General features: G+C 45.9%; 2 protein-coding genes across 4 annotated transcripts; both read right to left on the bottom strand.

Moving 5' to 3' along the window:
* Positions 1-2,004: 2,004 nt before the first annotated feature.
* Positions 2,005-5,624, bottom strand: LOC123154091 (uncharacterized). 3 transcript variants are annotated; one of them, XR_006476668.1, is made up of 3 exons: positions 5,275-5,611; positions 3,905-4,003; positions 2,005-2,299 (listed from the first exon to the last, which is right to left on the bottom strand). XR_006476668.1 is itself a non-coding variant. In XM_044572884.1 (3 exons), exons 1-3 carry the CDS (start codon positions 5,502-5,504, stop codon positions 2,202-2,204), a joined length of 402 nt encoding a protein of 133 aa, XP_044428819.1. In that variant the 5' UTR covers positions 5,505-5,606; the 3' UTR covers positions 2,005-2,201. The 3 variants fall into 3 exon arrangements, 2 of the variants coding, with proteins under 2 accessions (XP_044428819.1, XP_044428820.1); XM_044572884.1 differs by having other exon boundaries at positions 3,930-4,003; positions 5,275-5,606; XM_044572885.1 differs by lacking the exon at positions 3,905-4,003 and having other exon boundaries at positions 5,275-5,624.
* Positions 5,625-9,604: 3,980 nt separating this feature from the next.
* Positions 9,605-13,087, bottom strand: LOC123154090 (uncharacterized). Its single transcript, XM_044572883.1, has 3 exons — positions 12,775-13,087; positions 11,430-11,503; positions 9,605-9,800 (listed from the first exon to the last, which is right to left on the bottom strand). Exons 1-3 carry the CDS (start codon positions 13,002-13,004, stop codon positions 9,703-9,705), a joined length of 402 nt encoding a protein of 133 aa, XP_044428818.1. The 5' UTR covers positions 13,005-13,087; the 3' UTR covers positions 9,605-9,702.
* Between the last annotated feature and the right edge of the window lie 3,747 nt (positions 13,088-16,834).

Raw genomic sequence — 16,834 nt, 5'->3', positions numbered from 1 at the left:
GGTGTGGTGAACCTACCCACTACAACACAATGTCATATTCTGCAATGTCTTAACTATGAACAATGTCATATCATTCTACTATTATTTAAACCGTCTCTTTATTTGCCAATCTAAAATGGTATAAATTGACAGCACACTAACCATTGATACTTATGAGTTCTTGATTTGTAATCCAGTGGTGTCGTGAAGCTGCCAACTCCTTCACAATGTCATTTCCTACCATGTCTTGACCTGAACAATACCATATTGTGTTAATGCAAATTTAAACTGTGTCACTTTATTCGTCAGTAAGAAATGTGATGAATTGTCAGCACTAATACTTTTATGTGCAAAACCTGTCATCTGTCTGCTTGTTTATCTTTCAGAGTGAGGAAGATATAAGTGTTGAACAAGCGCAGTCTCATCATCTTGCTCAGCTGCTTGCGCTGCAGCTCCCCAGCAGGGCTAACCTTTCTTGAACTCTATTTAAGTCATGTCGGTTTTGTATATTATTTTGTCGGCGTGTTTATTTGCACTGGTGGCGATCTTTGATGCCCAGTGTATGTAATCTGTTGTCTGCTTGTGCTTTATTATCATAGTGGTGAACTTTGATGCCCAGTGGATGTAATATGCCATAATTTCTTTATTGTATAGTATAGGTTTTTTCTTATTCACAATGCTGCAGTTATTTTGCTGTATATATATCCTGTCTTCGTAGTAAATCGGCCAAACCGTAAAATTACGGTACATAATCGGGCCGTCATGCAATCACAATGTAGGTTGGGCCTGAAACGTGCCGATCAGCTCATGGGCCGACAGCAGCCCGAAATGAACCCCGTCCCATGATTGTGTGAATCAAATCACGGGCTTTTAACAGGCCAAAAAATTGTCTCGGTCTTTATTTGGCCCAATCAGATATCGGCTGCGAGCAGGCCGGATGCAAACCGGGCCGTAGTTAGGCCCAACTATATGACGGGCTTTTAACAGGTTGAAATTAATATAGGATCGAAATGTTAAATGAGCCCTTAACAGGCCAAAACTAATATCAGGGCGAATTATTAAGTGGGCCTTTAGCAAGTGGGCCCAAAAGCATAGTGTCCAGTTGACGGGCCGAATCTGATACGGGCCATAATTGAGCCCAAAGCCTCTTAAAGGGCCGGACCTGATCTGGGCTGTAACTTGGCCCAAAACGTGGTAGGCCTTTAACGGGCCGGATCTCATATGGGCCACTATTAGGCCCGGAGCGTGGCAGGCCATTAATGGACCGGATCAAATATGGGCCGGCATTTGGCCCAAAACATGGCAGGTAGTTAATGGGTCCACAAAATCTTGTGGGCCTACAGCTGGGCCGGCCCGTTAATGTCGGTGAAATCTCGTGGGCCTTTAGCTGTGCCGACCCATTATGACCCGCAAGAATCTTGTGGGATTTACCTGGGTCGGCCCATTATGGCACAAAAAAAATCTTGTGGGCCTTTACCTGGGCCGGCCCTTTATGGCCCGCAAAATCTTGTGGACCTTTAGCTAGGCCAGCCCATTATGGTCCGCAAAATCTCGTGGGCCTTTAGCTGGGCCAGCCCATTATGGTCCGCAAAATCTTGTGGGCCTTCAGTTGGGCCGGCCCATTTAAACTTGATGGGCCGGTCCACGTGTCAACATATCATAGGCGCGTCTCGCCCATTGGATGAGTTGACACGTGTCTCCTCCAGCCAATGATGATTTTACACGTGGAAAATCCCCATTGGTCGGGGCTGTTAACGGGTTATCGGATCCAAAACCTGACCCGATAGCTTAACGACGTTCCATTATGGTGGATGCCACGTGTCGGTCACCCTTGACGAAAGAACTTCTTTGACGCGCAATTTATTGTCATGGAAGTGGACACTTCCGTGATGATAATTTTGGTAATGTCATGGAACACTTCTACGATGTGACGCCCTCGATTCAATCGTACACTAATCATACACGCAAATGTGTACGATCAAGATCAAGGACTCACGGGAAGATATCACAACACAACTCTAGACACAAATTAAAATAATACAAGCTTTATATTACAAGCCAGGGGCCTCGAGGGCTCGAATACATCAGCTTGAATACAAACGAGTCAGCGGAAGCAACAATATCTGAGTACAGACATAAGTTAAACAAGTTTGCCTTAAGAAGGCTAGCACAAAAGCATCTATGATCGAAAAGGCAAGGCCTCCTGCCTGGGAGCCTCCTAACTACACCTGGTCATCGGCGGTCTCCGTCACGTGGTAGCAGACGCCCTTGGTGTAGTAGCAGTCGTCAAAGGTGTCATCTGGCTCCTGGACTCCGTCATCTGGTTGCATCATCCGAGAAGAATGGAAAAGGGGAAAAGAGGGAGCAAAGCAACCGTGAGTACTCATCCAAAGTACTCGCAAGCAAGGATCTACACTACAGATGCAACATTATCAAAGGAAGGCTGTATATGTGGACTGGGCTGCAGAAATGCCAGAATAGAGAGGAGGCCTAGTCCTATCGAAGACTAGCATCTTCTGGAAACCACCCTCTTGCAGCAAACAGGAGGGAGTAGAGTAGCATAAAGTAAAGTAGTAGTAGCGTTATCAACCTCGGCCAGAGATCCTTTCTCGACTCCCTGCGAGAAAGAAATCCCAGAGCCGTACTATCCAATTATCATCACAATCCAATTCTCATCACCATCCATTTCTCATCACAAGTATCCAGTTCTAGTTATATCGATCGGGATACAACTCCAAGTGTCCGTTACCGTAGGACAGGCTATCGATAGATGTTTTCTTCCCTGCAGGAGTGCACCAACTTACCCACCACGCTCGCTTAACTCCGGCCGGACACACTTTCCAGGGTTATGCCCGGCCTCGGCCAAACAATACGCCGCAACCCGACCTAGGCTTAATAGAGAGGCCAGCACGCCGGACTAAACCTATGCCCCCAGGGGTCATGGGCCATCTCCCCGGAAACTCCTGCACGTTGCGAACGCGGCCGGTGAGCAGACCTAGCTACCTCCTTAAAAAGGTAGGTGCTTACCAGTCCAACCCGGCGCGCGCCGCTCAGTCGCTGACGTCTATTAAGCTTCGGCTGATGCATACGACGCAGAACGCCCATACTATGCCCACGTGATGGTTAGTGCTATCAGGCCAGAGGCCCCTCGGATCAAATATCCAAATCGTAGTGGATTAGGAACGCGCGGTAACAAGCAAAGACTCACGAAAGATGTGACCCCGTTGCCCCGTCTCGAGGACTTGCGGCAAGGGCTAAGAATGCCCAGCCACGCCTCATAATTATCTCTCGGGCACCTTCCAGGTCAACCCGACTCCACATCACTCGCAATTATGCTCGCGCGGGCACCCCTCAGGGTCGACCCGTCTTTAGTAACGTGGCTCAGTGTAAAGTCATAGTAACCATAGTAACTGTGTGTTTAAACATCAAGGGGAAAACCCGAGGAATCACCCTCGGTGAATTCCACTCAATGTAATCACCAAGGTGAACGTAAGAGGAATCACCCCCGAGGTTCACACTTGAGGGGTTGCACGACAGAGTCATATCGGAAGTGGTTAAGGTGGAATCACCCTCGATGACCACGACCGAATAGCTACACTACAGGGTTAACATCAGAAGTGCTGTAGAGGTCTCACCCTCGGCACTCGATAGTAACCCAGCAGTGTCGAGCAACTAAGGGGAAGGTGATGTGCGGTGCCGGGGCCTGGTCTTCAATCCCGTTGATCGGGTCTTCAATGATGAAGCAGGGGCAACAAGGACAAGGTGGGGGTCACTGATGGATCACTAACCAACCTATACTAAGCAGTTTAGGATAAGCAGGTAAGATACAACAGCAGATACAAAAGTAGGCTATGCATCAGAATAGGAGCATACAATAATAGTAGCAAAATCTAATGCAAGCATGAGAGAAAGGAATGGGCGATACCGGGATGATCAAAGGGGGGGCTTGCCTGGTTGCTCAGGCGAGAAGGAGGGGTCGTCGGTGACGTAGTCGATCACAGGGGCATCAGCATCGTCACGGGGTCTATCGAAGAGAAGAGGGGGGAGAAACAGTAAATACATAGCAAGCAAGTGCATAACAGGATAACAGGCAGAGCTAGACGTGTTCTAACGCGGTGCTACACGATACCGGCGAAGGGGGAAGTCAACCGGGAATGTTTTCCCGGTTCCGGACCTGTGTCAGACAGATGACCAGCGGGGGAAAGTTCCATGTTCAGATAGTTAGAGGCATCTGACAGGTAAACGGACCACGTGTTCGGATTCGTCATGTTTTTCTGAGCAACTTTCATGTAGAAAATATTTTCATCCGAGTTACGGATTATTTGATATTAATTTTCAAAGATTTAAACAATTTCTGGAATTCTGGAATATACCTAAATTCGAATTTAAACAGTGTATTAGTTTTTATACACCCAGGCAGCTAGCCCATTAGAATGAAAGGTGGGTCCATGGGCTGAGTAAGCATACACAGTCAGCAAGTCAACAGTCAAAGTTTGACCTGGTCAAAGTGTGAATAGTGGCCATGGGGCCTACTTGTCATTGACTGTTGTTTTAACTAAAGTGCTAAACAGATTTATTTAGCAAGGGGATCCACATGTCATCTACACATAGGCTAATGTAACCACTAATTATCATCTACTGGTCCGTCTAAACAGGGGCTATCCCCATCGGCCATGGCACAAGCCGGCCACTAGTGTGCTTGGGCATGCACGCATGGTGTGCTTGGCCAAGCCGGCCACTGGGGCACCACAGCCAGCAGCTACAACAGCAGTAGAGCAGCGATACTAGCGGCCGTATACATCAGCAGCAGAGGCGGCACCTAGCAGGGGTTGCAGCAAAGCAGCCGCACCGACGAGGCAAGCAGAGCAGCAGGTACAGGCAGCGGGCGACAGCAGTAGCGCACGGGAGTAGCAGGAAGGAGGAACGACAGCAGCGCAACGGCAACGGCAGGAAGCAGCAGCACACGCAAGCAGTAGCAGTGCGACAGCAACGGCGATAAGCAGAGCAGGAGGGTCGCGGGCGGCTGCGGGGGAGCACCTTGGACGCGGTCAAGGTGAGCGACGGCCAACGCCGGGCGTGGCGGACGCGCGCACAAGGGCGTGGGGCACCCGGGAGTGCGGTCGGGGCGAGGCAAGGCGCGGCCCGGGCGGGCGCGCTGGGGCGCAGTTGGTCGTGGCCAGAGGCCGGTGAGCGCGGCCAGGGAGTGCGAGTAGCGCAACTCCGGGCAGGGAAGGTCGGGCGGTGGCCTACGTCGACGGAAACTATGGGGAAAGGCGGGGGATTGGCGCTGCTCACCGAGAGGAGGTCGGTGGTGAGCTCGTACGAGGCCGGGATGGACGAGGTGATGCGGATCGACGTCGAGGCCGCGGCGATGTACAAGATGAAGATGGTGGCGATGGCGAGTGTACGGGCCTTCCCCGCTCGATTCGGTCCTCGTGATGGACGAAGTGGACCATGGCAGTCCTTCTGGGCGTCTTCTCGCGGCGCGGGGAGCACGGTGGTCGCGGCCATGGCGACGGCAGCATCGGTTTCACGCGAGGAGAAGAGAGAGATCGAGGGAAAGGGGGAAGTGGGGGGCTAGGGTTCGTCCATGGGCAGAGGGGAATCGGGTGGCATTCTTATCCTCGTGGGGGAGACGGCGGATGCTCGGCACGCGGCCATCTGAGCAATGGACGAGTGTTGTTCGTCCAGCACGCCCTTGTGAACAGAGATAGGAGAAGGTGCTGGGGTGGGCTGGGCCTGTGTTGTGCACATTGGGCCTAAGTGCACAGTGATCCACCTCATCTTTTCTATTATCTTTCTGCTCTCAACTGTTAGGCACTGTTTCACATTTTAATTAAATTCAAAAGAATTTTGTTGCACATGAAACTTGTCACATAAGTACCTTGCAATGCTTTGGGATCTAACCACAAAGTATAGGGGCATTTTGTAGCGTACAATTAATCCTTTATTTTTGAAAGGACCAATTTATTTGCTGTTGGAACACTTATAAAATTCCTAGGGATTTATCTGTGGGTCAAATGAAGTTAGTTCCACAAGAAAATGATCTGGTGTATTTGTAGAACTATTCAAACATTTTAGTTTTATAGATCGAGGGAAAAATAATTTGACTTGTCTTTTAAAAAATGAATTTAAGGTCGGTTTGGAACAAAGGGAAGATTAACAAAAATTAATTATGATGACGTGGCACCATTAACAGGAGTTTACTATAGCGTGACACCCGGGGTGTTACAAATCTCCTCCACTATAAGAAATCTCGTCCCGAGATTTCAGTGGGGAAGTAAAGAGTAACTTCGGGAGAACTGGCCCTTATAGGGTTAATTATCTGGTGAACAATCCAGGGAATGTGGCAGAAGTATCTCTCGAGTTGAAACTTAAGAAAACATCGAGAGCAAAATATGAAGGTACAATAGGAAGTTTCAAGCGAATCGACAAACAATTGATACCTGAACAAAGTGTGAGAAAGGGGTTCAGAGCATCGGGAATAGATCATCTCTCAAAAGGTGGCTCGTGACACGATGCGAAGCCAAATGCAAGAATATTTCGGAATCAAAGATATACAGGAGAGTCAGGTTTCGATCCTGTGGAACTGTGGGTTATAGGCCCACCATGTGGGTTAAAGGTAGAAAGGGGGATGACATCTTGCATGGTCATGATAGTAAGGCATATCAGAGAATAATCTGTCAGTTATGTCAACAACAACGTCGGTACCAAGGGCGAGGGACGAAGAGAACCATTTTCCTGATCGTTGAAACGAGACGGGCCAATAGGCAAAGTTCTCGTCCACCGGCGGTTACCGGAATGTTAACAACAATAGTAACAGGGTCTTACTGACAGAGTTGTACACCGAGGTGTTTCCATAAGCAGGGAATTATTTCTGCTTATAACATATATAGATCACAAGAAAGGTTGAGCAAACCAATGGAAAGGAAAATGTGTTTATTATGATAACCAGACCAATGGAAAGGAAAGATGTTTATACCCAAGTGTTAGAGTATAACTTTCCCAAGGAAAGGCAGAGCATGATAGGGCTCCAAGTATTAAGCCGTTTAGACAGGAGGCAAGGAATTTATGAGGTTTACCCATACAACGGTGTTTGGATAATTGATCAAGAAAAGTTAGCATTGCGCTCCCAATGTTCTTGTTGATGATCGGAGTACCACACACATGCTTCGGGATAGTGTTGACATGGTCATCAGGGAAATGTCAGACTTCGGATACACAAAGGATCCATCAGAACAACTTATAAAATAAGTCATACAATTTCAGCTAGGAAAAGATGAGGATGGGGCCCACAGGCTCAGCCACAATTCATCGAGGGGGCAAGGATGGTATTTCTCATCATGAATTCGGTTGATATCCTAGAAAAGTTTGGAATGATGATGATGATCACGAGACATTTATCGAGAGGTTTCATGAAGATGTAATCGATTAACGACGACATTAAGCAAAAGAAATGATGAAGTGTAAGGTTAATTGAACCACGAGTACGACACAAACTCGAAAGCAACCTTGTGTTCATGGCAAAATGGTATGACGAAGAAGATCGACATAAGCTTAGCTCGTCGTCGAAAATTGTGCTCCAGAAAGGACCTGGTAGCATAGTTAAAATTTAGCATGATAATGATATATTCTATCAGGCTAGAAATGACTTGAAGGATTATTAAACTCGTAAGCAACGAAAATTACTTACAGTTATTGATTTGCAGTGCATAATTGATTCACTTATCGGTGTCCTAGAGTGAATAACAGCTCAGAACCCAAGGGAAATTGGAATCGACGAGAAGCAAAACTCGATGAAGATTCATAGGAAGCAACACAGTTTCTTTGATATCCTCGAGATACTGGAGGGTAATACTCGAAGGAAGATCAAAATAGAGGTTGCGGAGATGTGTTATCGGTAGAAGACAAGTGCTTTAACTTGTCTGAGAAATGGAATCAAGGAGAAAATATTGTCGGAACCATGATTGCCAAGGATCAATTCACATATAACAGATGATATTATATCAAGGAAAAGTTATTATTACAAGAAGCTTCCATAATAGGATCTTCATCGTGTCCATGGGCATGAACACAAAGTTCAAGGTCGACTCCCACTTTTCCAACGCATAACCTTTCATTCACTTCTTGTTTTGAAGAAGGCATTAGTGTTAAAAGTTTTACCTGGTGAAATACCAGATGAGTAAGACCCGTGAAATCTTTCGGGTTCACACGGATTTATGGAAGGCATGTTCAACCCATAGGGGCATCTTAGGATCATATACCACAATCTTCAAGAGTAAATAACACCAACTCAAAAGCAGAGCATGGTTGACAAAAGCAGAGAATACAATTTACCAAAGGCATTATGTATCGAGGAAATAACTCACAAGAGTTTTGGATGTGAAGGACAATGTCGGATAATTATCCAACAAAGGATTTGGCGAACCGCAAGGAATCCGATATGAGTGTCGATGTTCAACCAGAAGAAGAAATAACGCAAAGGCATCAGATTATAGGGATATCTGAATAATTTCAAAGCTTAAATACGAAGGAATTATGATTACCAAATCGGGGGGGGGGACCAGAAGCAGAGGCTCTGATCAAAAGATAAGTAAGTTACAAAAAACATATCTCGACAATCAATCAAGGTTTGATTTGCCGAGAACAAGCTCATGTCTGGAGTGACGTCTGAGTCAAAAGGACGGATGCTAGTTTTGACTGGGGATTGCGAACATCTGCAACATATTGAATCAACGAGCTCAAAATGATAGTGACAAAGGATGCCAATAAGATTACTAAGCTTATGGGATTTAACCATAATGCAAGCGCGCAAGAATTTCAAGAGCAATAAGTTGCTGAGGATTTTCAGAAGATCGAATAGTATTTCGAAGACTTTTGTGAAACACTCAAACAACTGGGGATGAAGAATCCACGGTAATTGTGAGGAATTATTCGTAGGAGTATTCATGCAGCAAAGAACTTCAAGGCAGTTGCAGGAGGGGTTCTTAGAACAGTGGAGAGTATTTCGAGGCATCTTGTAAAAACAAGAGCAACTTGGGACGAAGGTATGAACAACAACTATATGTAGTTATCCATAAGGATATATCGGTGGGAAGGCGGTGGGCACAAAGTCTTGAGAGAACATCGAAGAGTATCTTCGTAATCTTCTGGTGCACCAAGTGATTGTCTGGACTGACGGGCTCTCCGGGAGGAAGTGTTTATGAGAACCTAATCTTAGGGTTTGCAAAATCGTTTAACCCGAAGAGGAGAGGTCAGAGTCCCAGAGTAAAGATGAGGAATAAAAGATCCTAATACCACCCAATAGCGATGTGGGCCCGTAAGCCACACAGCCAATGTTAGTAAAAGTTTTTCAGTGACTAGACTCAACTTTGGCCAAGGAGTTGGAAAGGGGGCTACCTACAGGCAGTCGGCTCTGATACCAACTTGTGACGCCCTCGATTCAATCATACACTAATCATACACGCAAATGTGTACGATCAAGATCAAGGACTCACGGGAAGATATCACAACACAACTCTAGACACAAATTAAAATAATACAAGCTTTATATTACAAGCCAGGGGCCTCGAGGGCTCGAATACATCAGCTTGAATACAAACGAGTCAGCGGAAGCAACAATATCTGAGTACAGACATAAGTTAAACAAGTTTGCCTTAAGAAGGCTAGCACAAAAGCATCTATGATCGAAAAGGCAAGGCCTCCTGCCTGGGAGCCTCCTAACTACTCCTGGTCATCGGCGGTCTCCGTCACGTGGTAGCAGACGCCCTTGGTGTAGTAGCAGTCGTCAAAGGTGTCATCTGGCTCCTGGACTCCGTCATCTGGTTACGTCATCCGAGAAGAATGGAAAAGGGGAAAAGAGGGAGCAAAGCAACCGTGAGTACTCATCGAAAGTACTCGCAAGCAAGGATCTACACTACAGATGCAACATTATCAAAGGAAGGCTGTATATGTGGACTAGGCTGCAGAAATGCCAGAATAGAGAGGAGGCCTAGTCCTATCAAAGACTAGCATCTTCTGGAAACCACCCTCTTGCAGCAAACAGGAGGGAGTAGAGTAGCATAAAGTAAAGTAGTAGTAGCGTTATCAACCTCGGCCAGAGATCCTTTCTCGACTCCCTGCGAGAAAGAAATCCCAGAGCCGTACTATCCAATTATCATCACAATCCAATTCTCATCACCATCCATTTCTCATCACAAGTATCCAGTTCTAGTTATATCGATCGGCATACAACTCCAAGTGTCCGTTACCGTAGGACAGGCTATCGATAGATGTTTTCTTCCCTGCAGGGGTGCACCAACTTACCCACCACGCTCGCTTAACTCCGGCCGGACACACTTTCCTGGGTCATGCCCGGCCTCGGCCAAACAATACGCCGCAACCCGACCTAGGCTTAATAGAGAGGCCAGCACGCCGGACTAAACCTATGCCCCCAGGGGTCATGGGCCATCTCCCCGGAACTCCTGCACGTTGCGTACGCGGCCGGTGAGCAGACCTAGCTACCTCCTTAAAAAGGTAGGTGCTTACCAGTCCAACCCGGCATGCGCCGCTCAGTCGCTGACGTCTATTAAGCTTCGGCTGATGCATACGACGCAGAACGCCCATACTATGCCCACGTGATGGTTAGTGCTATCAGGCCAGAGGCCCCTCGGATCAAATATCCAAATCGTAGTGGATTAGGAACGCGCGGTAACAAGCAGAGACTCACGAAAGATGTGACCCCGTTGCCCCGTCTCGAGGACTTGCGGCAAGGGCTAAGAATGCCCGGCCATGCCTCGTAATTATCTCTCGGGCACCTTCCAGGTCAACCCGACTCCACATCACTCGCAATTATGCTCGTGCGGGCACCCCTCAGGGTCGACCCGTCTTTAGTAACATGGCTCAGTGTAAAGTCATAGTAACCATAGTAACTGTGTGTGTAAACATCAAGGGGAAAACCCGAGGAATCACCCCCGGTGAATTCCACTCAATGTAATCACCAAGGTGAATGTAAGAGGAATCACCCCCGAGGTTCACACTTGAGGGGTTGCACGACAGAGTCATATCGGAAGTGGTTAAGGTGGAATCACCCTCGATGACCACGACCGAATAGCTACACTACAGGGTTAACATCAGAAGTGCTGTAGAGGTCTCACCCTCGGCACTCGATAGTAACCCAGCAGTGTCGAGCAACTAAGGGGAAGGTGATGTGCGGTGCCGGGGCCTGGTCTTCGATCCCGTTGATCGGGTCTTCAATGATGAAGCAGGGGCAACAAGGACAAGGTGGGGGTCACTGATGGATCACTAACCAACCTATACTAAGCAGTTTAGGATAAGCAGGTAAGGTACAACAGCAGATACAAAAGTAGGCTATGCATCAGAATAGGAGCATACAATAATAGTAGCAAAATCTAATGCAAGCATGAGAGAAAGGAATGGGCGATATCGGGATGATCAAAGGGGGGGCTTGCCTGGTTGCTCAGGCGAGAAGGAGGGGTCGTCGGTGACGTAGTCGATCACAGGGGCATTAGCATCGTCACGGGGTCTATCGAAGAGAAGAGGGGGGAGAAACAGTAAATACATAGCAAGCAAGTGCATAACAGGATAACAGGCAGAGCTAGACGTGTTCTAACGCGGTGCTACACGATACCGGCGAAGGGGGAAGTCAATCGAGAATGTTTTCCCGGTTCCGGACCTGTGTCAGACAGATGACCAGCGGGGGAAAGTTCCATGTTCAGATAGTTAGAGGCATCTGACAGGTAAACGGACCACGTATTCGGATTCGTCATGTTTTTCTGAGCAACTTTCATGTAGAAAACATTTTCATCCGAGTTACGGATTATTTGATATTAATTTTCAAAGATTTAAACAATTTCTGGAATTCTGGAATATACCTAAATTCGAATTTAAACAGTGTATTAGTTTTTATACACCCAGGCAGCTAGCCCATTAGAATGAAAGGTGGGTCCATGGGCTGAGTAAGCATACACAGTCAGCAAGTCAACAGTCAAAGTTTGACCTGGTCAAAGTGTGAATAGTGGCCATGGGGCCTACTTGTCATTGACTGCTGTTTTAACTAAAGTGCTAAACAGATTTATTTAGCAAGGGGATCCACATGTCATCTACACATTGGCTAATGTAACCACTAATTATCATCTACTGGTCCGTCTAAACAGGGGCTATCCCCATCGGCCATGGCACAAGCCGGCCACTAGTGTGCTTGGGCATGCACGCATGGTGTGCTTGGCCAAGCCGGCCACTGGGGCACCACAGCCAGCAGCTACAACAGCAGTAGAGCAGCGATACTAGCGGCCGTATACATCAGTAGCAGAGGCGGCACCTAGCAGGGGTTGCAGCAAAGCAGCCGCACCGACGAGGCAAGCAGAGCAGCAGGTACAGGCAGCGGGCGACAGCAGTAGCGCACGGGAGCAGCAGGAAGGAGGAACGACAGCAGCGCAACGGCAACGGCAGGAAGCAGCAACACACGCAAGCAGTAGCAGTGCAACAGCAATGGCGATAAGCAGAGCAGGAGGGTCGCGGGCGGCTGCGGGGGAGCACCTTGGACGCGGTCAAGGTGAGCGACGGCCAACGCCGGGCGTGGCGGACGCACGCACAAGGGCGTGGGGCACCCGGGAGTGCGGTCGGGGCGAGGCAAGGCGCGGCCCGGGCGGGCGCGCTGGGGCGCAGTTGGTCGCGGCCAGAGGCCGGTGAGCGTGGCCAGGGAGTGCGAGTAGCGCAACTCCGGGCAGGGAAGGTCGGGCGGTGGCCTACGTCGACGGAAACTATGGGGAAAGGCGGGGGATTGGCGCTGCTCACTGAGAGGAGGTCGGTGGTGAGCTCGTACGAGGCCGGGATGGACGAGGTGATGCGGATCGACGTCGAGGCCGCGGCGATGTACAAGATGAAGATGGTGGCGATGGCGAGTGTACGGGCCTTCCCCGCTCGATTCGGTCCTCGGGATGGACGAAGTGGACCGTGGCAGTCCTTCTGGGCGTCTTCTCGCGGTGCGGGGAGCACGGTGGTCGCGGCCATGGCGACGGCAGCATCGGTTTCACGCGAGGAGAAGAGAGAGAGCGAGGGAAAGGGGGAAGTGGGGGGCTAGGGTTCGTCCATGGGCAGAGAGGAATCAGGTGGCATTCTTATCCTCGTGGGGGAGATGGCGGATGCTCGGCACGCGGCCATCTGAGCAATGGACGAGTGTTGTTCGTCCAGCACGCCCTTGTGAACAGAGATAGGAGAAGGTGCTGGGGTGGGCTGGGCCTGTGTTGTGCACATTGGGCCTAAGTGCACAGTGATCCACCTCATCTTTTCTATTATCTTTCTGCTCTCAACTGTTAGGCACTGTTTCACATTTTAATTAAATTCAAAAGAATTTTGTTGCACATGAAACTTGTCACATAAATACCTTGCAATGCTTTGGGATCTAACCACAAAGTATAGGGGCATTTTGTAGCGTACAATTAATCCTTTATTTTTGAAAGGACCAATTTATTTGCTGTTGGAACACTTATAAAATTCCTAGGGATTTATCTGTGGGTCAAATGAAGTTAGTTCCACAAGAAAATGATCTGGTGTATTTATAGAACTATTCAGACATTTTAGTTTTATAGATCGAGGGAAAAATAATTTGACTTGTCTTTTAAAAAAAATGAATTTAAGGTCGGTTTGGAACAAAGGGAAGATTAACAAAAATTAATTATGATGACGTGGCACCATTAACAGGAGTTTACTATAGCGTGACACCCGGGGTGTTACATACGACAGCACATGTATGACTATCTTGATTCTGTCATAAATTTGTCATGGATGTACATGCATGACCAAAAAATGACCTACTGTGACAAACACGTATCATCACGGAAGTGTATTATTTTGTAGTGATAACAGCCCCTGCAGTATTTAAAAAGGGTCTTCCGAGAATAATAGACATACTATTGTCCTCGGGAATATCAAGAATAACAAAGTCCGTTAAAATAGTAACCTTTGCAACTACAACAAGCACATCCTCACAAATACCGACAGGTATAGCAGTTGATTTATCAGCCATTTGCAAAGATATTTCAGTAGGTGTCAATTTATTCAAATCAAGTCTATGATATAGAGAGAGAGGCATAACACTAACACCGGCTCCAAGATCACATAAAGCAGTTTTAACATAATTTCTTTTAATAGAGCATGGTATAGTTGGTACACCGGGATCTCCATGTTTCTTTGGTATTCCACCCTTAAAAGTATAATTAGCAAGCATGGTGGAAATTTCAGCTTCCAGTATCTTTCTTGTATTAGTAATGATATCTTTCATATACTTAGCATAAGGATTGGTTTTGAGCATATCAGTTAATCGCATACGCAAAAAGATAGGTCTAATCATTTCAGCAAAGCGCTCAAAATCCTCATCATCCTTTTTCTTGGATGGCTTGGGAGGAAAAGGCATGGGTTTCTGAACCCAAGGCTCTCTTTCTTTACCATGTTTCCTAGCAACAAAATCTTTCTTATCATAACGTTGATTCTTTGATTGTGGGTTATCAAGATCAACAACAGGTTCAGTTTTTATATCATTATCATTACTAGGTTGAGCATCATCATGAGCATTATTGCTAGTTTCAGTTTCATTACCAGATTGTGTTTCAGCATCAGAAATAGAAATATCATTTGGATTCTCAGGTGTTTCAACAATAGGATCACTAGAAGCATGCAAAGTCCTATCAATTTTTTCTTTTTCTTCTTATTAGAAGAGCTAGGTGCATCTATATTATTTCTCTGAGAATCTTGCTCAATTCTCTTAGGGTGGCCTTCAGGATACAAAGGTTCCTGAGTCATTCTACCAGTTCTAGTAGCCACTCTAACAGCATAATCATTATCTTTACTATTCAATTCATTGAGCAAATCATTTTGAGCTTTAAGTACTTGTTCTACTTGAGTGGTAACCATAGAAGCATGTTTACTAATAAGTTTAAGTTTACCTTTAACATTAGCCATATAATCACCCAAGTGTTGAAGCGTATTTGAATTGTATTTCAATTGTCTACCAAAATAAGCATTAAAGTCTTCTTGCTTAGCCATAAATTTATCAAACTCATCTAAGCATGGGCTAGAAAATTTAGTAAATGGGATTTCAGCTTTATTATATCTATAGAGAGAATTTACCTTTACTACCTGGTGTCGGGTTATCATGACCATGAGTTTCTTCAATAGGAGAAGGATTTGGATTATTTATTTCTTCAACAGGCGGTAAATTAAGACCATGTATTTCTTCAATAGGAGGTAAATTCTTAACATCTTCAGCTTTAATACCTTTTTCTTTCATAGATTTCTTTGCCTCTTGCATATCTTCAGGACTGAGAAATAGAATACCCCTCTTCTTCGGGGTTGGTTTAGGAATAGGCTCAGGAATTGGTTCTGGAGGTTTCCAATTATTTTCATTTGTCAACATATTATTCAATAGAATTTCAGCTTCATCTGGTGTTCTTTCCCTGAAAACAGAACCAGCACAACTATCCAGGTAATCTCTGGAGGCATCGGTTAGTCCATTATAAAAGATATCAAGTATTTCATTTTTCTTAAGAGGATGATCAGGCAAAGCATTAAGTAATTGGAGAAGCCTCCCCCAAGCTTGTGGGAGACTCTCTTCTTCAATTTGCACAAAATTATATATATTCCTTAAATCAGCTTGTTTCTTATGAGCAGGGAAATATTTAGCAGAGAAGTAATAATTCATATCCTGGGGACTACGCACACAACCAGGATCAAGAGAATTAAACCATATCTTAGCATCACCCTTTAATGAGAACAGAAATATTTTAAGGATGTAAAAGTAACCAGTTCTCTCATCTTTAGTGAATAGGGTGGCTATATCATTCAACTTAGTAAGATGTGCAACAACAGTTTTAGATTCATAACCATGAAAAGGATCAGATTCAACCAAAGTAATTATATCAGGATCAACAGAGAATTCATAATCCTTATCGGTAACACAGATAGGTGAAGTACCAAAAGCAGGGTCAGGTTTCATTCTAGCACTTAGAGATTGCTTACTCCATTTAGCTAATAACCTTTTGAGTTCATTTCTATTTTCGCAAGCTAAGATAGCGAAAGAAGCTTCTTGATCAAAAACATAACCCTTAGGAATAACAAGTGATTCTTCATCATCACTTTCATCAGTATCATCAGATTCAATATTTTCAATTTCTCTAGCCCTAGCAATTTGTTCATTAAGAAAATCACTAAGTGGCATAGTAGTATCAGGCATAGAGGTAGTTTCATCATAAGTATCACGCATAGCAGAAGTGGCATCATATCAGAACGAATAACAGAAGCAGGTGTAGGTGTCGCAAGCTTACTCATAACAGAAGGTGAATCAAGTGCAGAGCTAGATGGCAGTTCCTTACCTCCCCTCGTAGTTGAGGGATAGATCTTGGTTTTTGGATCTCTCAAGTTCTTCATAATGATAAGCAGATTTATATCCCAAGTGACTCAAAGAATAGAGCTATGCTCCCCGGCAACGGCGCCAGAAAATAGTCTTGATAACCCACAAGTATAGGGGATCGCAACAGTTTTCGAGGGTAAAGTATTCAACCCAAATTTATTGATTCGACACAAGGGGAGCCAAAGAATATTCTCAAGTATTAGCACCTGAGTTGTCAATTCAACCACACCTGGAAACTTAATATCTGCAGCAAAGTGTTTAGTAGCAAAGTAATATGATAGGAGTGATAACGTAGCAAAAGGTAATAGTAGTAAAAGTAATGTTTTTGGTATTTTGTAGTGATGATAGCAATAGCAACGGAAAAGTAAATAAGCGAAGAACAATATATGGAAAGCTCGTAGGCAATGGATCAGTGATGGAGAATTATGCCGGATGCGGTTCATCATGTAA

This window comes from Triticum aestivum, chromosome 7A, assembly GCF_018294505.1.
Source record: "Triticum aestivum cultivar Chinese Spring chromosome 7A, IWGSC CS RefSeq v2.1, whole genome shotgun sequence".
Classification (NCBI taxonomy): Eukaryota; Viridiplantae; Streptophyta; class Magnoliopsida; order Poales; family Poaceae; genus Triticum; species Triticum aestivum.
The sequence above is the reverse complement of the archived record's forward strand: the minus strand, read 5'-3'. Positions and strand labels throughout refer to the sequence as shown.